This window comes from Mesoplodon mirus, assembly GCF_964341445.2.
Source record: "Mesoplodon mirus genome assembly, chromosome: 4".
NCBI classification, from domain to species: Eukaryota; Metazoa; Chordata; class Mammalia; order Artiodactyla; family Ziphiidae; genus Mesoplodon; species Mesoplodon mirus.
Genome location: NC_138979.1, coordinates 121506545 through 121534100, shown reverse-complemented (window position 1 = coordinate 121534100; position 27556 = coordinate 121506545). Strand labels below are relative to the sequence as shown.

Sequence of the window (27556 nt, the reverse complement as noted above, 5' to 3'; positions counted from 1 at the left end):
CTTATAGAAAGTACTTTTGGAGTCAAACTGGTTGAGGAGTCTGCTGGAGGAAGAGCATCGTGTTCTTCTCTAAAGGAGAAACAGTGATCGCATCAATATGTATTGATGTTTTTTCTACCCACTTCCATTAATGTACCTGCCTTTTCCATATTTTCTTCTACCCAGTGGCAGAGTAATAGGGAAGTGAAATTACTTTTTTTTTGATCAGTCCTGTAGCCAAGCCTTCCCTGCACAGAGAATGTTCATTGTATCAAACACATATAATCCTGAAAAGTTAGATAAGTGAATTTCTGTAAACAGAGCAGCTGTATATGTGCTTTTCAGTGGACAGCAGAGAGAAGTGCTGGAAGATGAGAAGCATGCTCTGTCAATGCTCTAGGGGGCTCATAGATAATGAGCTTCAGTGAGCTTTCATTTTGTTTTCAAAGTGTCTGTCACCTTAAAAACGTAAAAAACAAAACACTCTTCTAGTTTACAGCAATATATATGTATACTTTGCATAGTACTTGTTGACTGTGTCATTAGATCTTTTAATGCCTCAGAGCCCAGCACTGTCATTCTCATCTTTGTATCCTACCCCCAACACTTAGCACAGTACTTGGCACCAAAAGGCATTCAGTAAGGGACTTCCCTGGCGGTCCAGTAGTTAAGACTCCATGCTTCCACTGCAGGGGACACGGTAGGTTCGATCCCTGGTTGGAGAACTAAGATCCCACATGCCGCAGAGTGCGGCCAAAAAAACCCAAAACCAAACAAACAAAACAAAAGGTATTCGATAAATATTTGTTGAACGAATTGTCAGTTTTGTGTGTGTATTTTAATTGGAGAAAAACAAGTCTACATATTGGAATTTGACTTACACCTTTTTCTTTGAGAGGGAAGGCTGTAATTTTTAACTGTATGCGAGTTATTGTAAGTTAAGCAATACAGAGTCAAGGCTGGGGGCAGGGGCAAGAATGGAATAAAAGGTAAAATGGATCAAAAGATGTTATTTATTATCTTCAAGAAACAAAATTTATTAATCTTTTACAGTTAAAATGTTTAGTTTTTTTTTTTTTTTTAGTAAATGAAGTGCTCAATTTAGGGACTATATTCAGTAAAATATCACCACCGTAGATAACTTCCTTTATCTAAAAAAAGTTAAATTTCTTTGTATTGTAAATCTTCTGAAATCTTGGTCCAAGTCATATAGTCTGGAAAAAGCATATGGTAGTAATAGTATAGAAACGATTACAGTTCCTAAGGGAAATTCTTTCTCTTTGTAACCTCATGAAACTTTTTTTGCTCTTGTTTTAAGTTACTTATCTCTGCTTCCATTAGGGAAAGATTCTTTCATCATTGCAGGTAGCATTTTGGAAACTGTTGCTTAAATTGGATTCATCTGAACATTCTACTAAATCTCATTTGTGTGGTTGACTGATCTGACAGTAGTTCTGTAGAGATTGAGTGATCTTAAAGTTTCCTAATTAGGACACCTTGGGGTCTATAAATTGGTGTTATAGTATAGTACTGGGTTTAATATGTAAAAATAATTTCTACCTATGATGTAAGAGGTAAATATTTAGCAAGTTTAAAAGTTTTAATAACCCTTTAATTGTGATGCATCTATTTGTGCCATAGATGTGTTTGTTCTTTTAGCACTATTCAGGGAGGACTGTGATTATTGTATGTGTGCTTTTTAATTTTGTCTTAAATTTATTTAAATTACATATGGATTTTGGCAAACGCATACAGTTGTGTAACTACCGCCACTAAAATTCAGAACAGTTCCATCATTCCCCAAAATTCTTCAGAGTTCTCCCTTTGAAGTTAAACCCTCCCCCAACCCCAGTGCCTGGCAACCAGTGGTCTTTTCTCTGTTGCTATAGTTTTGACTTTTCCAGAATGTCATATAAATGGAATCATATATACAGTGTGTAGCCTTTTGAGTTTTCTTGTAGTATATTACATTAGAGAGTCATCTATGTGTGTATAACAGTGCTGTCCCTTTAATTGCTAAGTAGTATTTCATTTTATGGATGTCTTGCAGATGGTTTATCCATTCACCTCTTGAAAGACATTTGGGTTTTTCTAGTTTTGGTGATTACAACCAAAGTTGCTATAAACATTAGCATACAGATTTCTGTGTAAATTTGAGTTTTTATTTCTTTTGCAGTTCTTACAGATAAATCTGACAAGATGTAGAAACTGATGAACTGATTTCAAAATTCATTTGAAAATGCAAAGGACCTAGCTAGCCAAAACATAAAGTATAAGGTTGGAGGACTAATACTACTGTATTTCAGTTCTTATTATGCAGCTGCAGTAGTCAAAACAGTGTAGTATTGGTATAAAGGTAAATGGATCAATGAAATAGAATAGAGAGTTCAGAAATAGACTCACACATACCTAGACAACTTATTTCAACAAAGGTGCAAAGACGGTTAAGTGGAAAAAGAATATTTTTTTATGCTGCTGGAACAACTGGGTATCTATATGCAAAAAAGAAAAAAAATAACCTTTACCTATACCCCACACCATATACAAAAATAAGTTCAAAAGGAGTCATAGACCTAAACATAAAACCTAAAACTATAAAACCTCTAGAAGAAAACCTAAGAGAAATCATTTGTGACCCTAGGTTAAGCAGATATTCTTAAACACCAAAAGCACAATCCATAAGAGAATAAATTGATATGCTTGAAGGTTTTTTTTAATTAATTAATTAATTAATTTTAAAAATTAATTTATTTTTGGCTGCATTGGGTCTTCATTGCCACGTGCGGGCTTTCTCTAGTTGCAGCGAGCGAGGGCCACTGTTCATGGCGGTACATGGGCTTCTCATTGCGGTGGCTTCTCCTGTTGCAGAGCGTGGGCTCTAGGCGTGTCGGCTTCAATAGTTGTGGCATGCGGGCTCTAGAGCGCAGGCTCAGTAGTTGTGGCACACGGGCTTAGTTGCTCCGCAGCATGTGGGATCTTCCAGGGCCAGGGATCAAACCTGTGTCCCCTGCATTGGCAGGTGGATTCTTAACCACTGTGCTACCAAGGAAGTTTGTGTTTGAAGGTTTTTACTGAATTCAATTTCTGTAATAGAGGACTGCTCAGGTTACTTAATTTTTCTTGAGTGAATTGTAGTATGTCTTTCAAGGAATTGGTCTATTTAATATAAATTAAAATTTATGGGCATAATGTTGTTTGTAGTATGCTTTTTTATCCTTTGAATGTTTATATGGTCTGCAGTGATAATTCTCTTTTTCTTTTTTTTCCACACACACACACACACACACACACACACACACTGTATTTTATCTTTACAAGAGATAAATAAACTGACAGCAAGCATTGTAAATGGATGACCACAACAAAAGCAACAGTGATTGCAATTACCAAACACGAAACATACTCATACTATGTCATAATATTGGCATTCAGTCCAGTAATCCTCCACTGTAACAGCTCCTTTACTTTGCAGTGAAAATTGATTTGTATATTTTTTGCCTCTGAGTCCTTGTGGGATTTTTTTTTCTTTTATTCAAACAGAAAGTCACAAAAATTATAATCCTCCTCATCAGTTCTCAGTCCCATGTAACTAATTTTTTTTTCATCTTGATCTTTTGTTAGCATTTTTATGAATTCATCAGTTTTCCATTAGAGTTCTGAAAATGCTTATTCATTCAGTTCAGCAGTGTAGTCAGTTACCAGAAACCTGTACTTGTCAGAGTCTTTTCCATGAATTCCTTGAAGATGAAACCCTTTTATAGGAACATTTTTGCAAAAGCAACAGAGTACACCCAGAACTGTCTGTAAATGATAATTCTCTTTTTCATCCTGATATTGGTAATTTTTATATTTTGGTCAATCTGGCTGGAGATTTATCAATTTTATTAATTTTTTCAAAGAATCGGCTTTTGGTTTCATTCCTTTTTTCTATTTTTCTGTTTTAAGTTTCATTGATTTCTGCTCTTTATTATTTCCTTCTGGGCTGATTTGGGGTTTAATTTGCTCTTTTTTTCTAGTTTCTTAGGTAGAAGCTGAGATTTGAGACCCTTAATATAAGAATTTAATACTATAAATTTTTCTTCTATGTTTTCATTGATGTTCTATATTCATTTTCACTTGGTTCAAAATATTTTAAAATTTTCTTTGAAACTTTCTTTTTTACCCTTGGGTTATACAGAAGTATGTTGCTTAATTTTCAAATATTTGGGGATTTCCCAGATATTTTTGTGTTATTATTGTGGTCAGAGGACACACTTAATATTATTTGTTATTTTAGATTTATTAAGGTTTGTTTTATGGCCCACAGTATGGTCTATTTTCGGTAAATGGACCATATGCACTTGAGAAGAATATATATTCTTCTGTTGTTGGGTAGAATGTTCTACAAGTGTCAAATTAGGTCAAGTTGATTGACAGTGTTGTTCAGTCTATATCCTTGTTGATTTTCCATCTGTTTTATAGGTTACTGAGAGAGGCGTGTTGAAGTCTCCAGTATAGTTATCGATTTATCTATTTAGCTTCAGTTCTCTCCATTTTTGCTTCATGTATTTTGAAGCCCTGTTAGATGTCTTTAAGATTGTTAAGTTTTCTTTATAAAGCGACCCTTCTATCGTTATGTAATATCCCTATTTATCTCTGATAATTTTCCTTGTTCTGAAGTGTACTTTGACATAAATATAGCTACCCCAGCTTTTCTTTTGATAGTGTTTGTTTGCTATATCTTTTTCCACTTTTTTGTTTTAACCAGTCTGTAGCGTGAGTTTCTTGTAGACAGTATGCAGTTGGCTTGTGTTTTTTAATCCAGCCTGACAATCTTTGTTTCTAATTGGTGAGTTTAGACCACTTACATTTAATGTAGTTTTTGGTATGTTTACATATGTGTCTAACATTTTATTTGGCTCTTTTTTTGTTCTGTTTCTTTTTTTGTGTCTTTGTTTTTTCTTTCCTGCCTTTTGAATTACTTGAATATTTTTGTAGCATTCTATTTTAATTTACCTATAGTTTTTTTTGACTCTGTCTCTTTGTATTTTTTAGTGGTTGCTCTAGGGATTGCAGTTAACTCAGAGTTAACATTTAACCATTTAAAGTGAAATGATGAAGGCTTACAACTATGTAGATTACTTTATCCCTGTGTTATAGATGTCATATGTATTGTCTACATATGTTGAAAACCTCAAGATACAATGTTGTAATTTTTGCTTTCAGCAGTTTAATAGGGGGAAAATAATCTATTATACTTACCCAGATATTTATCATTTCTGTTGTTCTTCCTTCATTCCTGAAGTTCCATGTACCTCTCTGGTGTCATTTCCTTTCATCTTGAAGAACTCTCTTTAGCATTTCTTTTAGAAGTCTTTTGGTGGTGAGTTCTCTTAGTTTTCCTTCATCTGAGAATGTCTATTTTACTTTCATGCTGTGAAGATATTTTTGCTGGATATAGAATTAATTGTGTGGTGCCAGTTCTTTTCAGCATTTTAAAGATGTTGTTCCGCTATCTTCTGGCTTTTGTGGTTTCTGATGAGAAATCTGCATTCATTCTAATCTTTGTTTCTTTGTGTTGTTTTTCTTCTTTCTGCTTTCAAGATCTTTTTTTCTCTACCTTTGATTTTTTTCAGTTTGATTGTGATTTGTCTGTACATGGTTGTCTTTGAATTTGTCTTACTTCAGGTTTAATGACTTTCTTGAATCTGTATGTCTTTCACCAAGTACAGAAAGTTTCTTCAAATCTGTATTCTGTACCAATTTTTTTCTCATTCTGGGACTCCAGTGGCACAAATGTTACTTTTTGATATGCTCCCTCAGATCCCTAAGACTCTGTTCCCCTTTCCCCCCCCCCCCCAGTTTTTTCCCCTGTGTTCTTCAGACTGGATAATTTTTGTCGATCTGTTTTCAGATTCACACACTCTTTATCTGTCATCTTCATTCTGCTCTTGAGCCCATCCAGTAAAGTATTCTTTTCCCCACAGACTCTTCTTTCATTTCTAAAATTTTCATTTGATTCCTTTCATACTTTGTATTTTTCTGTTGAAGACTTCTGTTTCCAATCATTTCAAGAATGTTCACATTCAGGAATATTCATGGAGTATAGTTATAATAGCTGATTTAGAGTCCTCTCTGATAATTTTAACAACTAGGTTGTCTCAGGCTTATATGTGTTGACTGTCTTCTTTCTTGAATTGGATAGATTATATTGTATTGATTTTTTGTGTGTTTCAGGTTGTTTTGGATTTTATCCTAGACATTTGGAATATTATATTGTGAGACTCTGGGTTTTATAAAAATCCTCTGGAGAATGTTGATTTTGTTGTTTTCTTTTGCATGCAGTTAACCTGGTTAAATTTAGACTGCAAGCTCTGTCTTGCTCTCTGTGGGTGGTGGTTCCAATGTCAGTGGTTTCAAAGCCTTTGTTATGATGTTTGGGTCTACTTTGTGCATGTGTCACTCAGAGTTTAGTCTGGGACTTGGGTGGTGGATTATGTCATAGTGCAGTTGTCAAAGTGTTTGCTATTGTTTTTTATCTTTGTCTTCCATATATACAATTCAGAGGTGAGCTCAGAACTTGTGTCAGGGATCATTTTTCTAGCTCCTTTTTCTCTGAGATTTCCCCCACATCTTTCAGCTACCAGGAACCCTTTTTACTAGTGTTCTAGCTAGAAAACTGGGGATCTCTTGAAGTTTTAACCACATTTCCCCCACTCCCCACCCATCCTTCAACCCCCTTGTGCTGTCATATACTTTCTGGGACTGGGACTGCCCTCAGTGTGAAAGTAGTAAGAGAAAAGACAGGGAAAAAAATAGCATGATTCCTTTCATGCTCTTTTGGCTATAGGGGCTCCTTTTCTTAGTTCCCAGTTCTCCCAGGGCCTTAGATGCTTGTGCCACCTCTACTGCACTGTGCATGTATCACTCAGAGTTTTGTTTGGGGCTTTCACCTGGGTCTGGCCTTGAGGCCAGGCTGGGAGGAAGATACCCCAGGAATTTCTCTTCATACCCTCTGGCTCACAGAGGCCCCTTTTCTTGGTCCTCTCAGAGTCCTTTTGTACCCTCCTGCTACATGGTTTTGGGAGTTGGCCTGTCCAGGGATCAAAGCTGGAAAAGAAAGGAGGAAAGGAAAAAAGCCCTTGAAACTCACTTCCATCATGGGTCATTACGTTTTGACTTCCTTCCCCAATCCATCTGCTGTTGTCTAGCTTACTTTGGTTAACAGATTTTAAGTTTATTTTGGGGAGTTATGAAATAGGTTTGTTTCAGAAATTTAGAAAAGTCAGAAATCTAGACAATGAAAATTATAATTGCACCATCTAGAAATAAGCCATTTTAACTTTTTGCTCTAGTTTCTTTGCATATTTTTATATGATAAACACCATAATGGATATATTTTTCCCTTTTTCTTTAATTAATTTATTTATTTATTTATTTATTTATTTTTGGCTGTGTTGGGTCTTCATTGCTGTGTGTGGGCTTTCTCTAGTTGTGGCAAGCGGGACTAGTCTTCGCTGTGGTGCACGGGCTTCTCATTGCAGTGGCTTCTCTTGTTGCAGAGCACGGGCTCTAGGCGTGTGGGCTTCAGTAGTAGTGTCACACGGGCTCAGTAGTTGTGTCACATTGGCTTAGTTGCTCCGCAGCATGTGGAATCTTCCCAGACCAGGGCTCAAACCTGTGTCCCCAGCATTGGCAGGTGATTCTTAACTACTGCACCACCAGGGAAGTCCCCCTTTTCTTTATGTACTTGTATCATTAGTTCTTAGTAAACAGCTTTTAAAAACCTGCATAATCTGCCATACGGATGTGTCATATGCTTAATTATACCCTTGTTATTAGATATATAGGTTATGCAACAATAAGCATCTTTGTACATGCATTTTTGCCTGATGGTATGGGGTTTTGGGGGGGTTTTTTGTTGTTTTTTTGCGGTACACGGGCCTCTCACTGCTGTGGCCTCTCCCGTTGAGGAGTGCAGGCTCAGTGGCCATGGCTCATGGGCCCAGCCGCTCCGCAGCATGTGGGATCTTCCCGGACCGGGGTACGAACCTGTGTCCCCTGCATCGGCAGGCAGACTCTCAACTGCTGCGCCACCAGGGAAGCCCTGGTATGTTTTTTGAACTGCTGACTTCAAAATTACATGTAAGGGCCTCCCTGGTGGCGCAGTGGTTGAGAGTCCGCCTGCCGATGCAGGGGATATGGGTTCGTGCCCCGGTCTGGGAGGATCCCATATGCCGCGGAGCGGCTGGGCCTGTGAGCCATGGCCGCTGGGCCTGCGCATCCGGAGCCTGTGCTCCGCAACGGGGGAGGCCACAACAGTGAGAGGCCCGCATACCGCAAAAAAAAAAAAAAAAAAAAAAAAAAAATTACATGTAAGAGGAAGCCAAAGTTTCTTTATCTGTTTGGATTAATAATATTTAATTGTTTTTAGAAGTTTGACAAAATATGTTCATATATAATTACCTTCTCATGAGTAATTTCAAAGTGGAACTGCTATTGGTAGCGGACCTTGTGGTTTTTGATTGTTTTGAACTTTACAGTTGATTGCAGGAGAATCTAATTGAAGATAATGTTACAAGTTTTTACTCCCTGGAGGAATGAATGAGTAGGTTAGTGAATTTTGATTTTTTTAATAAATTTATTTATGTATGTATTTATTTATTTTTGGCTGCATTGGGTCATCATTGCTGCACATGGGCTTTCTTTAGTTGCGTTGAGTGGGGGCTGCTCTTCGTTTTGGTGTGTGGGCTTCTCATGGCGGTGGCTTCTCTTGTTGCGGAGCACGGGCTCTAGGTGCATGGGCTTCAGTGGTTGTGGCTCATGGTCTCTAGAGCGCAGGCTCAGTAGTTGTGGCGCACGGGCTTAGTTGCTCTGAGGCATGTGAGATCTTCCTGGACCAGGGCTCGAACCCATGTCCCCTGCATTGGCAGGCGGTTCTTAACCACTGCACCACCAGGGAAGCCCCTGATTTTTATCTTTTAAGAGAAATCGGAATGGAAATTTTATAAATTTATTTATTTTATTTATTTTTGGCTGCGTTGGGTCTTTGTTGCTGCATGCGAGCTTTCTCTAGTTGCAGTGAGTGGGGGCTACTCTTAGTTGCAGTGCGCGGGCTTCTCATTGCAGTGACTTCTCTTGTTGCGGAGCACGGGCTCTAGGCGCGTGGGCTTCAGTAGTTGTGGCTCGCGGGCTCTGAGTGTAGGCTCAGTAGTTGTGGTGCACGGGCTTATCCGCTGTGCAGCGTGTGGGATCTTCCTGGACCAGGGCTCAAACCCGTGTCCCCTGCATTGGCAGGCAGACTCTCAACCACTGTTCCACCAGGGAAATCCCCCGGAATGGACATTTTAAAATAATGTTAATATATACCCAGTTTGGTAGTTTAATTAATTTATTTATTTTTTATCTGCCTTAAGTACATGTTCATACAGAAATAAAGTCTGTATTGCAAATACAGAAATAAAATGTGAGTGTTGAATTGGGGGGGGGTTATTTATGAATTTTGCTGTTCTAATTAGAGATTTTGTATATCCTGAAGTATTTGTCTGTATATATGTATATGTATGCATCTTTAGATTATTTTTGTTTTCTTGGTGGAGGTTTGAATATTCTGTGTTTCATTTTTTAAGTTTATTAAATTCTGTCACAGCCAGCCAAATTTTATGAAATAAAGTTTTTTAAAAATATTTATCAATTTAGCACAAATGTAAAGGTAATATCATTTTTAGTGGCCCAGGAGTGGGGTAATAGGTACTCTAAAATGCTTCTGATGGGAGTATACAGTGGTATAGCCTCTTTAGAAGTCAGTTTGGGGCTTCCCTGGTGGCGCAGTGGTTGAGAGTCCGCCTGCCGATGCAGGGGACACGGGTTCGTGCCCCGGTCCGGGAAGATCCCACATGCCGCGGAGCGGCTGGGCCCATGAGCCATGGCCGCTGGGCCTGCGCATCCAGAGCCTGTGCTCCGCAACGGGAGAGGCCACAGCAGTGAGAGGCCAGCAAAAAAAAAAAAAAAAAAAAAAAAAAGAAGTCAGTTTGATAATATCTGTCAAACCAAAAAATGTAGTCACAGAAATATTTCTGAAGAGACTTCCCTGGTGGCGCAGTGGTTAAGAATCTGCCTGCCAATGCAGGGGACATGGGTTCAAACCTTGGTCCGGGAAGATCCCGCATGCTGCAGAGCAAGTAAGCCTGTGCGCCACAACTACTGAGCTCATGCTCTAGAGCCTGCGAGTCACAACTATTGAGCCCACGTGCCACAACTACTGAAGCCTGCGTGCCTAGAGCCCATGCTCTGCAGCAAAGAGAAGCCACAAAAATGAGAAGCCCGTGCACCGCAACGAAGAGTAGCCCCCGCTCGCTGCAACTAGAGAAAGCCCGCACACAGCAATGAAGACCCAATGCAGCCAAAAAAAAATTTAATTTAATTTAAATAAATAAATAAAAGAAATACTCAAAGTCTTTCCTTCATAAATATTGGTACAGATGTGCAAAGATATACTTCCAGTATTGTTCACTGCAGGACTGCTTCAAGTAGTAAAAAAACTGGAAACCATCTAAATGGTTAACAGTATATGGCTATTCATTATATTGGCTATTATGTAGGCATTAGAAAGATTGAACTAGACCTGTTCATATTAATGTGGGAAGGTGGTCACAACATATTGATTAAAGAAACGAGCAAGTTTTAGGATGGGATTTGTAGTGTGATCCTACTTGTAAATAACAAAAACTTGATGACCAGGCACTGGAATCATCTGATGACTTGTTCTCTCACATGCACTTGAATACTGGCTTTTAGTTGCATTTGTTAGAACATCTACTGGCCTTGCCATGTGGCCAGTTGGGCTTCCTTACAGCATGGTGGTTGTGTTCTAAGAGCAAGAGTCCTAAGGGAATCCAGTAGAATTGACTTAATGTTAGAAGTCACAAAGTGATAACTTTCACTGTAATCATAAACCTGCCTGGGAACATAGACCCTCTCAGTAGAAAGAGTATCAAAGTCACCTTGTAAAAAAAGAATTTATGGATATGTGGGATGGGAAATAATGTGGATATCGTTGGAAAATACAATTTGCCACAGTATATAATTCTTCAAGCCTCCATCCTTTGCATATACTATTCTCCTTAATTAGAAGACAGAAGCTTGTCTGCTTGGCAAACTTCTACCCTATGGTTTATGGAGCATCTTTTTTGTGCTAAACACTATATTTTATATACTTTCTCCCAAGTTCTTGCAATAACTCTTCAAGGCAGAGAATACCTTGATTTAACTCAAACTTCTTCCTTTTTTTGTGAGGTCTTCCTTTCCCCAAATCCCCAGAGCTGAGCTTTCCCTCTCACACCTTTTTTTTTTTTTAAATTGAAGTATAGTTGATGTGCAATATTACATAATTTATAAGTGTACAACATAGGGATTCACAATTTTAAAGATTATACTCAATTTATAGTTACTATAAAATATTGGCTATATTCCCTGTGCTGTACAATATAGCCTTGTAGCTTATTTATGTTACACATCGTAGTTTGTACCTCTTAATCCCCTATCCCTATCTTGCCCCTTCCCCCTTCCTTCTCCCAACTGGTAACTACTAATTTGTTCCCTGTATCTGTGAGTCTCTTTCTTTTTTGTTAGATTTACTAGTTTGTTTTATTTTTTAGATTCCATGTATAAGTGATATAATACAGCATTTGTGTTTCTCTGACTTATTTCACTTAGCATAATACCCTGCAAGTCCATCCATGTTATTGCAAATGGCAAAATTTCATTCTTTTCTTATGGTGAGTAGTATTCCATTGTGTGTGTGTGTGTGTGTGTGTGTGTGTGTGTGTGTGTGTGTATTACATGTTCTTTATCCTTTCTTCTCTTGATGGACACTTCAGTTGCTTCCATATCTTGGCAGTTGTAAATAATGCTGCTGTGGGGCTTCCCTGGTGGCACAGTGGTTGAGAGTCCGCCTGCCGATGCAGGGGATACGGGTTCATGCCCCGGTCCAGGAAGATCCCACATGCCGTGGAGCGGCTGGACCCGTGAGCCGTGGCCGCTGGGCCTGCGCCTCTGGAGCCTGTGCTCCGCAATGGGAGAGGCCACAACAGTGTAAGGCCCACGTACCGCAGGAAAAAAATAATAATAATAATGCTGCTGTGAACATGGGGGCACATGTATCTTTTCAAATTACTTTTTTTGTTTTTGTTTTGCATATATACCCAGGTGTGGAAATTGCTGGGTTACATGGTAGTTCTAGTTTTAGATTTTTGAGAAACCTTTATACTGTTTTCCACAGTGACTGCACTAATTTACATTCCTACCAACAATGTTCAAGGGTCCCCTTTTCTCCACATCCTCACCAACATTTGTTATTTGTGTTCTTTTTGATGATAGCCATTCTAATGGTGTGAGGTGATATCTCATTGTGGTTGACTAGCATTTCTCTGATGATTAATGATGTTGAGCATCTTGTCATGTGCCTGTTGACCATCTACATGTCCTCTTTGGAAAAATGTCTATTCAGGTCTTCTGCCCATATTTTTAATCAGGTTGGGTTTTTTTTTTAAATTATTTTTGGCTGCATTGGGTCTTCATTGCTGCCCATGGGCTTTCTCTAATTGCAGCGAGCTGGGGCTTCTCTTGCTGTGGAGCACGTGCTCTAGGCGTGCAGTCTTCAGTAGTTGCAGCATACAGCCTTCATTAGTTGTGGCTCTCTGGCTCTAGAGCGCAGGCTCAGTAGTTGTGGCACTCGGGCTTAGTTGCTCCGAGGCACGTGGGATCTTCCCCGACCAGGGTCGAATCCATGTCCCCTGCATTAGCAGGCGGATTCTTAACCACTGTGCCACCAGGGAAGTCCCAATCAGGTTGGTTTTTATTTGGATGTTGAGCTGTATGAGCTGTTTATATACTTTAGATATTAAACTCCCCCCCCAAACTTTTAATGAAACTACTTCTTTCAGGTTTTTATTATAGCACTTGTTATATTTATTTTTACTTACTTAAATTATATTTCTCTCTATTAAACTGAATTTTTTGAAACTGGGATTATTTTCATGTATTCATTTATCAAATATTTGAGTGTCCACTAGGTAAAAGTACTGGACTTGGTTGTAGGAGAACAGAGGTAGATAAGGCACAGACCTTGCTATCAAGTAGCTCATGTTTTCATGGATGAGACAGATAAATGGGAAAATATAGTTTGACAGATGCTTCTGATAGATGGGTTTCACTGAATGTTCTGAAACCACCCAAGAGGAACATAACTGAGAACACGTGGTGAGGTTTGTCTAAGGCAGGCTTCCTAGAGGAGGTACTCTCTGACCTGAGTGTTCCTAACATTTTTTAAATTTAATTTTAAAAGTTTCCTTGAAAAAGGAATACAAGTGAAAAAGAGGAGAAGGGGATAAATGTTTCTTGCAGAGGGGACCTGTTCAAGGCCACGAGGATCTGGAAAGTCTAGTGAGAGATTCTAGTTGGAATTCAATTCAGATATTAAACAGATTTAGGAGGTAGAACCATCAAGACTAGGTGTTGATTTTTGTATTTTAGAAACAGGAGTTTGGAAGAATTTTATGAGTTTTACTTGAGTGACTGGTTGGATGGCAGGTTAGAGAATAAATAGTATGGTTTTTGATAGGGAAACTTTGTTTAGTTTTGGCAGGTTGTGTTTGATGGTTCCGGAAACATCTCTAGGTATGACAGATGAGTAAAGGAGGCAGTTGGGTCTGTAATTCTGGGCTTCAAGAGAGCAGTTTAGACTAGAGTCTAGATTTGGTGTTTTGCTTTCTATGGGAAATGAGAGATAAAAATGGATTCACTTTTTTGTGTTGTGGGAAGGTGTGGGGCAGGGGAAGGAGACCTGATGGGGGTTGGGCTGGGATGAAGGCACGTGTGTGGAAGGGTGGAGACATATTAGTGAGGGGTTGGGCAGGGGGGTGGAGAGGCAGATCAGTAGGGGAGCTGATGGAATTCTTTTTTGTTTGGTTTCTCTTTCCATAAGCAAAAAGTTCTTACTTTTTCTTGGTATCATTCATTCAACAAATAAAACTTGAGTATCTTCCCATATGCAGAGAACCCTGTTGGGTGCTGTGTGAAATACATCTCTGTTCCTGAGGAGCTTACAGATTTTTAGGAGAGAGTTACAGTGGACAACGAAAAATGAAATATAAATATAAATTGTCAAAGTAAATTAAGACAAAAAGCAGGAGTCCTGTTTTGAGTCGTTAGGAAAGGTAAGCCTGAAGCTGAGGAGGTAACATTTAGGCTGACAGAAGGATGACAAAGAACCGGCCATGGGAAGAGTTGGGGGAAAAGCATTTTAGGCAGAGGGGTCAGCACACACATTAGCATCTTTATGTATCTTTATCTTTCTATCAGTCTGTTCATACCAATACCCCCAGTTCCAGTCTGACACCACAGGGTTCATTCTAGTTTTCTCTTTTCTATGTTTCCAACTCCAGTCCAGTGAGATATCTGGCTCCCGTTATCCTCAATTTATTTATTAATTTGATCACTTCCCTTGTCTGTATCAGTTGCCCATCACTGGGGCATTCCCCTGCATAGATGCCTTCTTTATGTTGCTCATGCTCTTACACCTTATTCCAGACTGATCTCCTTCTCCCTCTAGAAATACTTTCCTCAACACTAGTGCTAAACCTATCTCTTAGGTGGATGTCTAAGTGGCTATTTCAGTAGTTCAGACAAGAGCTTGAAGTTAGCTTAGATTACGTTTGTAGAAGATGTGGAGAGAAGTGGACAGATTTACGATATATTTTAGAGGGAAAATTGGTGGGCTTTAACTAATGGATTGGATGTGTAATGTGAGGAAAATGGGGGGGGAAACTGAGGATGATTCTCAGGTTTCTGGGTTTCTGGATGGTTGTGATATTTACAAAGGCAGTGGTTTGGAGGTGGAGGCATATTTGTTTTGAATATGCTCATTTTATGATGCCTGTGATAATTCTAAATGGAGATAGTGATAGTGATTTAGTTGGTCTGGGGTAGAGATAACATTTTGGGAGTTTTCATGGTATGTGGATGAGATTTATAGCTATGGTGTATGAACAAAGGGAATAGATGAGATGAGCTAGAGAAGAGAAGGGAGTTTAGGACTGAGGCTAGAATGGAAAACTAAGGGAGTCACTAAGCCAAGAGAAAATTGAAGAAGAGGTGTGAGATACTCGTTGCAGACACTGGTGAAATGTAGCAGAATTATTGGGCATTGTGTTTATTTAATATTGGTGATCACAGATTTATAATGAGTTTTCTTGATTATGTAAATTAGTTTTTCAGTTAATCTCTGTTGACATGGATACAGACCTGGGGAAGTTGTGGCTGTGGTTGTAGCCCAGGATGAAAGGCAAGGAATGCGAGGGTCTTGTTCCTAGAAGATAGGCAAGTGCTTCCTGAATAGCCATGAAGCTCAAGTTGAATTTAAAGGCCCAGTTGAAGTATCTATCAACACAGGGTTTCTTTGGAAATGATTCTAGGAAATTGTTACTAACAAACAAGTGAAAAGACAGTTTTAAGGTCTTATAAATGTTTATATCACAGTGACTGTCTTAAAGCAGGCTATTCAGCAGAGTATGTTAAGCAGCAACACTTGTTATTAATTTGTTTTAGTTGTAATATGAACTTTCAAGTAATATAACTATAGTTCTTTCAATTATTCTGTACTTTTCAGAATTCATTAATTACTATTGGCATGATTTTCTCTACTTTTTTTGCTCAATTTATAGTTAATTTGTATTGTTGAGATTTTTGTAAATTGCTTTGGTTCTAAATTGAAAAATTAATGAATATGCCTAAAATACCTTCTCATGGTTTAAAAAGTAACTCAAGAGCTAGAAAAACAAAAATTTTTTCCTGTCTAATAGCCAGAAGTTACAACAGATGTTTTGTACCATACCTTAAAAAAGTTCACAAAGCAGGTTTTCATTATACCTGACATAAAATAAGCTCTTTTAAAATATGTATGCAGGATATTTTTATTTTTCTCTTAGAAATAAAATTGATCACAGTTAACAGCTGAGAACCTATGTTTAGAACTTCTTTCTGTGTGGGTTTTTTTTTTTTTTAAATTGGCCCCTGAGCCATACTTGTTCAGGAGATTCATCACATTTTAGGGAACACAGCAGCGATCATAGTTATTCCCCCAAATAAGCAGATACCACATTTCCGCATGAATTGTAGATAGTTATACTGAACATTTCTCTTAAATTTTGTGTTTTGATGTCCAGTTTTTGTACTGTATAAGATAGATGGATATTTTCTTATTTTTAATATAAATCATATGGTAGATCCATTCTTGTCATTTGATGTGAGGACTGTCAACTTCAAAATTCTGTTCTTTTTCAAAAGCTACTGTTTTCTAAGGCAAAAAACATTATTTTTAAGAGTGTGTTGTTCCTCAGTAGTATTAACACTTTTACAATCTTACCTCTTTGGTTTACTACATATGCCAATGTAGAGAGCAGCAAAAATGCTTGAAGATTCTGATATGCTAGTCAGTCTTCTGATCTTACCTGAGAACTATCAGACTATCTCCATAACCTAATCTTAAAGCATTTCCTCCTCAGAAAAATTACTAGTGACTATGTGATCTAGGTTGCCGGTGATGCTGGCTAATAAAAATCACCTGTGTTTAATCAGTGACTGGTCAGTCACTGAATGCAAAAGGTCTTCTAAAATCTTTGATAATATTCCTGCTGCTGGACCCCTTAAGTGAACATCATTCAAGCAGGTAATAAAGGTTAGAGTTACTTTGACATTCATACATTACAGATATTTTTTAAAAGCTACTAAAGATATGTGCACACTAAAAATTGGAGGAAAAATAATTCCACCGAAACGTTGAGAGTCCGGCAAGCCCTCTGTATCCCTCCATGTATCCTCTGTATCTGTACCATTTAATATAAGGAACTTGAGCATCCACAGATTTTGGTATCCACAGGGTCCCTGAAATCTTTCCTCCTTGAACACTGAGGGATGACTGTAGTGCCTTTTGTGTTATCTGTAGCTCATTTGAAGTTTAGTCTGTGCAGATAAGTTAAAGTATTTGATAGCATATAACTGAGATCTCTACTAAATTATGGTCTTTTATAATTTAAGTGTTGATAAAATATTGATTAAAAATACAAAATGTTCTTTTGATAAAACTGTTATGCAGGTTTATATAGCAGGTATTAGCTATTCATAGGAGGGAAGGGGAGCTAACGTTAATTAGTTTAATATGGTGCCAAGGTACTGAGCTAAGTGTTTAATGTATATAATTTCATTTAATCTTCATAACATCCATATAAAGTAGATATTGTTTACATACTATCTTTGCTTTACAAATCAGGACCAGAAATGCTACATAGCTGTTGTTCTATGTATTACTCTGGTCTGTTAAACCCCAAATCAGCATTTGTTCCCATACAACATGAATTGAACAATGTCCCTGGCATTCAGGAACTCTTAATGTAAATAAGGAAATAAAATGATACATTAAACAGTGTGGCAACTGTTTTTATGAGGCTTTAGGAACATGAAGGTACCACTTGACTATTTGGGGAGCTTAGGGAAGGTTTTACAGAGTTGATGTTTGAGCTTAGTATTGAATAGCAATTTTTTTTGAACATGGTTTCATGTTAATTCTGCTGCTTTAAACTGTTTACAACTTTATATTTTCAGCAATGATGAAATTAGCCTGTGATTATTATTATGGAAGCAAAAGCAATATGAGAAATATTACCTAAAATATATGCAGAAGTAGTATTGAGCATGAGGTACTATGATATAGTTTTTATTTAAATCTGTTACTTTGGTGACTTTTTGATGTTAAGAATTTAGTAATCCTAGGTGAAATATGATTTCTTTCACTACAGATGTCCTCCTCGCACTTTCTTACCAGCCCTCTGCAAAATTTTTCTTGACGAAAGTGCTCCAGACAATGTGCTAGAAGTGACAGCCCGTGCCATAACATACTACCTGGACGTATCTGCAGAATGCACCCGAAGGATTGTTGGGGTAGATGGAGCTATAAAAGCACTTTGCAATCGTTTGGTTGTAGTCGAACTTAACAACAGGACAAGCAGAGACTTAGCTGAACAATGTGTAAAGGTAAGTCTTAATTATTTATTGGCCCATTTGAAGATCACTTAGAGAGTAAAAAATATATTTTGCAAAAAAAAAAAAAAAATTCTTTCTGTGGTTGAAAACAGTGGAAGTCACAGTCCTTATGTACCAAAGGAGATCCCATATGGCTTGGGAAAAGAAATCTTATCTTTGAAGGAAAATTGTAGGTCACTGATAATGCTTTCTGTGTTGCCTCAGTGCTCTTTGGTTTCTGGTAGCCACTAACACTTTGAGATAGGTTATTTCTGTTCTTATCCAAAATGATTTTGTATGCATGCAGTAGAAACAGGAACCATGGCAGCTAACACTGACCACCAATGCCAGGCATTATTCTAAACACTTTACATGTATTAACTCTCATTTAATCTTCATGACAACTCTGTATGAGGTAGGTGCCGCTAATATCATCACTTCTGTTTTATAGGTGAAAAAAAGTTAAGCATACCAAGATTAAGTAACTTGCTTGGGATGATGCAAGTAGTTAATGGCAGAGAGCCAAGATTCAAAGATTAGGAATTTGAAGATCAGGAAGTCTGGTTCTAGGGCCCATGAATTTAATTGTTTTGCTATACTCCTGTTAGAGTTAGCGGTTTTGTTTTATTCCTGATGGGACTAATTATAAACTTCATGTTACTCTAAAAGCACCAGTACTGGTGAGTAGTTTATTGGAAGTACTTGGTGAACACATTTAGATTTTATGTGATTCTCTTTTTAAATTCCTGTTTCATTCTTTTTATGATTCTTGCTGCTCTAGGTGAGCAATTTTCAAACTTCTTGTCTCAGGATCCCTTTACAAGTCTTAAATTATTGAGGACCCGCAAAGAGCCTTTGTTTATGAAGGTTCTATTTATATTTACCATATTAGATATTAAAACTGAGAATTTAAAAATATTTATTCATTTATCATAAAATAACAAACTCATTATGTGTTAACATACATTACATTTTTAATGAAAATCACTATATCCTGAACAAAGAGAAAATTAGTGAGAAGAGTAACATTGTTAAGTCTCGTTTGAAATCTGTGGTTTAATAGAAGACAGCTGGATCCTAATATGTGCTTCTGCATTCAGCCTGTTGCTGTATCACACTTCATATAACTTTTAGAAAATGCTGCCTTACGTTCCTGAGAGAATAGGAAAGAAAAAGACACTTAACTGTTATAGTATTATTATAAAAAAAGTTACAACTTCAAGGACCCCTGAAAATGTCTTCCTCATGCTTTGAGAGTTGTTTTTGTAGGTGTTAATATCTTGACTTTCTGCCTCTGTGTTTATATATTTATTTCTGTCTATGGCCTCAGAGGAAGAGGTATTCGTTTTTCTGTTCAGAGCTTTTCCGCCTCTTATTCTCTTGATCACATCACATCACTTCATTTTTCTTCCAGGACTGGGGTTTTACGCCATTGTATTTATTCACTGACCTATATTTTCAAACTCTTTCTTGTCTGTTAACACCCTGCTCTCCCTTTCTCTGTTTCCTTTGCAGATTATTCTTATTTAATTCATTCTTCAATGGTAGTATTTCCTAAGGTCCTGTTTTTAGCTTCTTAAATCTGTATAAACTTTGCCTAGACAATCTCATCTGTGAGCATCAGTACCATTCACATATAAATATATGCCCTTCACATCTTTATCTGTAGAACTGACCTCTCTCTTGAGTTCTAGACTCCATATTCAAAGGCCTGTTGGACATATTCAACTGGATGTTTGAATTCATTGTCTTTGATTACAGATAAACTGCTCTCTTGATAAGTGACATCAACTTGTAGCCAGTCGCTCAAGACAGAAACCTGTGCTTTATCTTTTATTTCCTTTTTTCCACTCCACACGTGTGATTAATGATCAAGTGCTTTTCTGGTTTATTTCCTCCTGTTTTTCCCTGCTGTTATTGCCTTAGTTAAGCCCTCATCCTTTCATGAATATTAATGCTTGAATTTTTGCATTTGCCTCTACACTCTCCCTGTACCCTGCTTCCCACAGATATTAACTGGAAATCTGATCATATTAGTTCCTGCTTAAAACATTTTTCTTGCTTACAGAATAAAGTCTAAATTTCTGGTGTGCCTGTAAGACCTGTGGACCCTGTTAACTCTTTAGTTCTACCTGAATGCATTAAACATCAATATAATTTAGAAAATAAAAGTGATTTTTAATGTCTTAATATTCATAGAGTGTGAGGATGATGAATAATGTAATAGCTGGCGTTTATTGAATTTTTTTTTTAATGTCTAGGACCTTTATAAACTTTTGCTAAATTACTAGTAGTTCTTAGCTTGTCATGCAGGTTTCACCGCCTAAACCTATGCTGTCCAATATGGTAGCTTTATGTGACTACTAAACACTTCAGATGTGGCTACCCCCAAATAAGGTGTGTTATAAGTATAAAATGTACATGGGATTTTGAAGACTTATTACATAAAAGATACTAATAATTTTTATATTGATTACATGTTGAAATAATGACACCTTGGATATATTGGGCTAAATAAAATATGTTAAAATTAATTTCTTCTGTTTTGCTTCACTTTTTTTAACAAAAGTTTATTCTTTTTTTAAAAATATTTATTTATTTATTTTTATTTGGTTGCGCCAGGTCTTAGTTTCAGCAGGTGGGCTGCTTAGTTGTGGCTCACTGGCTCCTTAGTTGTGGCATGCAAACTCTTAGTTGCAGCATGCATGTGGGATCTAGTTCCCTGACCAGGGATCGAACCCGGGCCCCCTGCATTGGGAGTGCGGAGTCTTAACCACTGCGCCACCAGGGAAGTCCTGAAAAGTTTATTCTTAAAGGTACAACAGGCTCCAATCAACACTTCATTCTAGCTGTAGGTAGCAGCATGTTATGGCAGGGAATCCAGATGTTTAAACAAGAATGGAATTAAGGATCACCATTGCTTCAGGCGCAAGGAACAGTTTTTTGCCAGATGTCTTAATTCCACCTGTGGCCAGGGGGCCCTTCCCCATGGCTTTTGCTTTTAGCTCCTTGAGTTTCTTCTGCAGCTCTTTCTGTTTCTGCTTGAATGCCTTATCTTCCTTGGCCACCTTCTTGGGCTGCTTCAGGGACTACTTCTTGCCATCTTCACAGCCAGACACAGCTTCTGCCCCCCCTTTCTCAGACCCTGCCCTTTTTAAAATGTGGCTCCTAATCAATTTGGAGGGTGTATTATGTTTTCTGTCATTCTAGAAAAATTAAAATTGGACTTACTGTATTCTTTTGTGAATTTTGTTTTACTGTTGTAGGTGTTAGAACTGATATGCACTCGTGAGTCAGGAGCAGTCTTCGAGGCTGGTGGTTTGAATTGTGTGCTTACCTTCATTCGTGACAGTGGACACCTGGTTCATAAAGATACCTTGCACTCTGCCATGGCTGTGGTATCAAGACTCTGTGGCAAAATGGAACCTCAAGATTCTTCTTTAGAAATTTGTGTAGAATCTCTGTCTAGTTTATTAAAGCATGAAGATCATCAGGTAACTACATCACTCTTGTGTACTTTGTTTTCAAAACGTGATCTTATAGCGTCCACTAGTTATAACCACGATATCCAGTGGACTCTTGAACAGGGTGGGGGTTAGGGGTGCCGACCCTCCACACGGTTGGAAATCTGCACATAACTTTACAGTCGGCCATCCCTCTCTGGGGTTCTGCAGCTGTGGATTCAACCAACTGTGGATCGTGTAGTTCTGTAGTGTGAATTTAGTGGGGAAAAAAATCCACATGTAAGTGGGCCCATGCAGTTCAAACCTGTGTTGTTTAAGGTTCAACCTTAGTGCAATTTGAATTTTTTGCTTGATGAGCTAGAGATAATTTCATCTTCTCTTTCTCTTATCTTATATCTCTATGGTAATCTCTTTGTTTTGGCAGTGATATGTTTTAAATTATAAAAGTGTTATGTGTTTGTTCTTAAAATTTAAACATTTTAGAAGTATATAATTTTTAAAGCTGCACTTATACCCAGTGTAATTTGTTGGCTCAGCTCAATTTTGTTGGCTTAAAAGGGTAGTTTTCATTGAAGTAAAATAACAGTATTTAAAATTTCATATGTGTAAACTTGTTATATTAGCATCTTTAGAAAATAAAACTTGACTTTTAATGCTTTCTTACCATTTAGATGTTAATTATTTTCAGTTGCTGTCCATTGATTATCTTGGCAAAGTTGTACATAATAATAGTAAATATTTGTTGAGCTTTTACTGTTCCTCTAGGTTCTTTACATATATCATTTCATTTGAGCTCAGACAATGAATTATAAGTACTGTTACTATTCCCATTTTACAGATAAGGGAACTGACACCTTGAACAGTTAAGTAACATCTTTAGGTTATACAGTTATCAGAATGTGAAGCCAGCATTCAAACCTAGACAGGTTGTATGCTTTGCTACAATTGCCTTTCTTAATAGTCTCAGTATTGAAATAAACAGTACTGGTCCATTTTAGGTGAATTTTATCCATATGTATATTCTTTACATCATTAGGTTTCAGATGGAGCTCTGCGATGTTTTGCATCACTAGCTGACCGATTTACCCGTCGTGGTGTTGACCCAGCTCCATTAGCCAAGCATGGATTAACTGAGGAGCTATTGTCTAGAATGGCTGCTGCTGGTGGTACTGTATCAGGGCCATCGTCAGCTTGCAAACCAGGTCGCAGCACCACAGGAGCGCCTTCCACAGCTGCAGATTCCAAATTGAGTAACCAGGTGTCAACAATTGTAAGTCTGCTCTCAACACTTTGCAGAGGCTCTCCAGTAGTAACGCACGTAAGAGTGTTTTTGAATCTTATTTAATCTTTCAGAAGAAGTATTTTGGTGTAGTGCAAGTACGCTAAAACTTTTTTTTTCTTCCATTCTCTTTTTAGGATCTCCTGAGGTCAGAGCTTCCAGATTCAATTGAAAGTGCATTGCAGGGTGATGAAAGATGTGTGCTTGATACCATGCGTTTAGTTGACCTTCTCTTGGTGCTATTATTTGAAGGACGAAAGGCTTTGCCAAAGTCTAGTGCTGGATCCACAGGCAGAATCCCAGGACTCCGGAGATTGGATAGTTCTGGGGAACGCTCACATCGGCAGCTTATAGACTGTATTCGAAGTAAAGATACCGATGCACTCATAGATGCAATTGACACAGGAGGTTGGAAAATATTTTTTTTAAATATAAAAAGAAAACTGTGAGGGCTTCCCTGGTGGCGCAGTGGTTGAGAGTCCGCCTGCCGACGCAGGGGATGCGGGTTCGTGCCCCGGTCCAGGAGGATCCCACATGCCTCGGAGCGGCTGGGCCTGTGGGCCATGGCCGCTGAGCCTGCGCGTCCGGAGCCTGTGCTCCACAACGGGAGAGGCCACAGCAGTGAGAGGCCCGCATACCGCAAAAAAAAAAAAAAAAGAAAGAAAAAGAAAACTGTGAGATAAGGAATTATATAGGCAACTTCTAGTTTCTAGATTTTTAATTTTTTTTTTTTAATTTTTAGGGGTTGTGCCAGAAAATAGAATGGCCAACGTATTCTATATCCTCTCCTCTCCCCATGTATATAAATTATCAGCCTGGTGCATGGTAGGATCTGAGTAAATGCTTGTTGAATAAGTAAATGAAATTAACCTGTCTATTGCCAGGAGATCATACCAATTCTAAGGTTAAGTGGAGATTGAATTTAGGACTGTTGCGTTCTCAAGATTAATGGAAACTGACACAAGTGAATTATCATTATATATAGTAAATTTTTTTTAGACTGCTTCGTGAGGTGATCAGCAAATATAAGTTGGTGAAAAATGCTTCTGCGTCATCAGACTTGTTTTCTTTTGATTATAGATGTGGTTTAGTTTCTTTTCCTCAGTTATGGTGTGAGGCAACTAATACTCTTGAGTTTTATTGTGTGTTTGTTTTTTTGTTTCTTATTTTATGTTTATTTTTAATAAAAGTTTTAGAATACTTTTTCTTAGCAGAATTTACATTTGCTGATTATTTACTACTTTATAGTTGACCTGAATGTTTAAAATTGGCTGTGTATTTAGTGATTATTAATAACAATCTTTAAATGGTTCCCACTTTAGAAAAGTTCATTATTATTTGTTGACTTTTAAAAAGATTTATTTTTTTCCTTCAAATTTCCAGCCTTTGAAGTAAATTTTATGGATGATGTGGGTCAGACTCTATTAAACTGGGCCTCTGCTTTTGGAACTCAGGAAATGGTAAGCTAATAAATAAAAGCTAATGTTTTAAATCAAAGATAGCAATATTAATAAGGCAACTTTATGATTCTCCATCATTTTACAGGTAGAATTTCTTTGTGAAAGAGGTGCTGATGTTAATAGAGGTCAAAGGTCATCATCATTACATTATGCTGCATGTTTTGGAAGACCTCAAGTAGCAAAGGTAAAATCCAGGTTTTAAAATTATTAATTTAATATTTAACATTTACATGGTTCTGAAATTAGAATGAAATGAAAACGTTTATTCTGATAAGCCGTGCTTCCGTGCTATCTCCATTGCTCCATTTCCCTATCCCCACTACAGGTAAGCATTTTTGATTGGGTTTTTTTGTTTATCTTTTCATTGTTTCTTAATACAGATGCAAGCAAGTATAAATATGTACGCTTATTTTCTCCTTATACAAAATGTAACATATACACTGATGTATACTTTTCTTTTTTTATCTAATAATACACATTTTTCATTTAATAATACACATTGAGACTTCTCTCTATTAGTATATAGAGAGTTTTTGTACATCTGTATACTTACCATGTGTGAATGTACTGCAGATTTATTCAACCAGTCATCTATTGCTGAAAACTTGTTTTTTTCCCGATTTCTTACTCTTGGTAATGAATAACTTTATCCATGTTTCTCTTATTTCTATTTATCAATATAGCAAATATTTTATTTGCCTAAGAACATAATATCTTTGACTCTTAGATTAGCAAAGGACTTTGGAGAGTTCTTTTTTTTTTCCCTATTTCCGTTTTGTTATGTTTGTTCCTTTGTTTTGTCTTTTAGATTCTTTACATAAATGAAATCATACAGTATTTGTCTTTCTCTGTTCGACTTATTTCATTTAGCATAATACCCTCTAGGTCCATGTGTGTTGTCGCAAATGGCAAGATTTCATTCTCTTTTATGGCTGAGTAATATTTCATTGTGTATATATATATACACCACATGTTCTTTATCCATTCCTCTATTGTTGAGCATTTAGGTTGCTTTCATATCTTGGCTGTTGTAAATAATGCTGCAGTGAACATAGGAGTACACATATCTTTTCAAATTAGTGTTTTCATTTTCTTTGGATAAATATCCAGGAGTGGAATTGCTGGGTCATATGGTAGTTCTTTTTTTTTTTTAATATTTATTTATTTGGCTGCATCGGGTCTTAGTTGCGGCATGTAGGGTCTTTCACCACGGGGTGCAGATTCTTTCTAGTTGTGGACTGTGGGCTCCAGAACACATGAGCTCTGTACTTGCAGCACATGGGCTCAGTAGTTGCGGTACACGGGCTTAGTTGTCCTGCGACATGTGGGATCTTAGTTCCCCAACCAGGGATCAAACCCACGTCCCCTGCATTGGAAGGCAGATTCATAACCACTGGACCACCAGGGAAGTCCCTGGTAGTTCTATTTTTGATTTTTTGAGGAATCTCCATACATCGTTACTGTAGAGGTTTTTTTGTACAGTTAGGAAAAATTGAGGTCCAGAAAGGTCAAATAATAAGGGTTGAACCAAATGTATGATCTAGGTCTCAAGAATCTTCATATTGTGAAGGAATTTGTCATAATATATTTGCTAAGAAGTCAGGCACACCTGGATTCAAGTCTCAACTCATTAACAAAAAAGGCTGTATGGCCTTGGACCAGTTTCTTAAGTTTGACTTACAGTTTTATTAATAAAATGTATATACACTCCTAGTATTTATTTATTTATTTGTTTGTTTGTTTATTGTTGACTGTGCTGCGCAACATTTGGGATCTTAGTTCCCACAGGGAAAGAACCTGTGCCCCCTGCAGTGGAGGCACAGAGTCTAAACCATTGGACTACCAGAGAAGTCCCTGCTAGGATGCTTATTGTGATAATTAGGAAAAAATACATGAAAAACACTTAGTATAGTAGCTGGCACATGGTATGTACATGCTTAAATGGCAGCTGCTACTATTGTCACAGTATTGCTAGTATTGTCTTTACACTGTAAGAAGATTTTTGTTAACAACTTAGCTTTCTAGGTGGTCTCTTCAAGCTCGAATTCTGTCAGTTTGAATTGGTTAATTTTTAGAGAATGATGTTCCTAAGGGTGGTAAAAATTTTTATTAAACCAATTTTTTTTTCAAACCCTTACTGTTTTGCAGTTATGGATAGCTGAGTGGGAGAAGGAGCCAAATGAATTGTATCTAACCTTAACCCATCTTGATTATACATCAGCCTGCAATGAGCTATAGCTGCCATTACTAATAATGATATAATAGTGCTCACCAAGCACTTATTTTGTGCCAACCAGGGTCTTAAGCATTTAACATGTTTTATCATTCTTCACAGGTTCTTCTGTTTTTTAATTGATTCTAAGATATTACCCACCCCCCCATACACATTTTAACATCTTTTAACTAGGAAAGTCTTATAATTGCTATTGGTCAGATAGAAATTGCAGCATAGTTATTATTACCTGTCAATTCAATACAAATTGTGAAATGGATTTTAGTAACTTGAGTGAAAAATCCTTTCTGATAGCAGAGCACGCTCAGTAATGCTGTGTCACTAAACTCTTTATGGCACAGATGATAGCATTGTGTGTAGAAACACAAATATTGGTGACTTCGGATCAAAAAGAAATTCTGAACAATTGTGCTCAGAATGTGAAGTTACAGAAATATCTTATTATATTTCATTTATTTTTTAAATTTATGTTTGTCCAAGTAATACATGAAAAAAAATCTAAGTTTATAGAAGTTCTTTCAATAAGTTAAAAAAAAATCCAAGCAATAGGAAAGCATTGTTGCAAAATTAATTGGCATTGTTTTTCTTTCTTAGTAGTACTTAATTATAATCTCTGTCAGATTATAAGTATCTGTGGCATCCTAGATTTGATGAAATACTGAGTTATTCTGATTCAAACTCCAGCAGTTTGGAATTTTTAGCCAGTACTGCATACTTTTCTGATGAATGTATGTACTCACTTATTTGTCAGATATATTGTGTTATAACAAAGTTCAAAAAGCTGCAGCTCTGAGGCTGATAGGGAAAATGTGAGATGTGTTCTCTGTTCAAAAGAGCTTACAGTCTGCTGGGGAGAGAGTCCAGTGTCCATTAAAAATTGGTGAACTTCCCTGGCAGTCCAGTGGTTAAGACTCCAGGCTTCCATTGCAGGGAGCGCAGGTTTGATCCCTGGTTGGGGAACTAAGATACCACATGCCGCACGGTGTGGCCAAAAAAAAAAAAAAAGGTGAACAGTGCAAATTAGTATTTAAGACCTAAATTTGGTAGTTCATTCTAGAAGAATCAATTTAACTTGGTAATTGGCAGT

General features: G+C 37.4%; 1 protein-coding gene and 1 pseudogene across 6 annotated transcripts in view; one reads left to right on the top strand and one right to left on the bottom strand.

Annotated features, from left to right (window-relative positions):
• Nucleotides 1-27556, top strand: part of HECTD1 (HECT domain E3 ubiquitin protein ligase 1) — a 91042-nt gene that overhangs the window by 6526 nt on the left and 56960 nt on the right. For all 5 annotated transcript variants that reach the window (XM_082618582.1, XM_082618584.1, XM_082618580.1 and 2 more), the window contains 6 exons: nt 17811-18045; nt 21300-21527; nt 22534-22815; nt 22914-23184; nt 24160-24236; nt 24322-24420. In XM_082618582.1, coding sequence (XP_082474708.1) covers nt 17811-18045; nt 21300-21527; nt 22534-22815; nt 22914-23184; nt 24160-24236; nt 24322-24420 — 1192 coding nt within the window. The remainder of the gene's footprint in view (nt 1-17810; nt 18046-21299; nt 21528-22533; nt 22816-22913; nt 23185-24159; nt 24237-24321; nt 24421-27556) is intronic.
• On the bottom strand, nt 20922-21161 carry LOC309802263 (translation machinery-associated protein 7-like; annotated as a pseudogene). The gene has a single exon. The product of its transcript is annotated as a translation machinery-associated protein 7-like (transcript).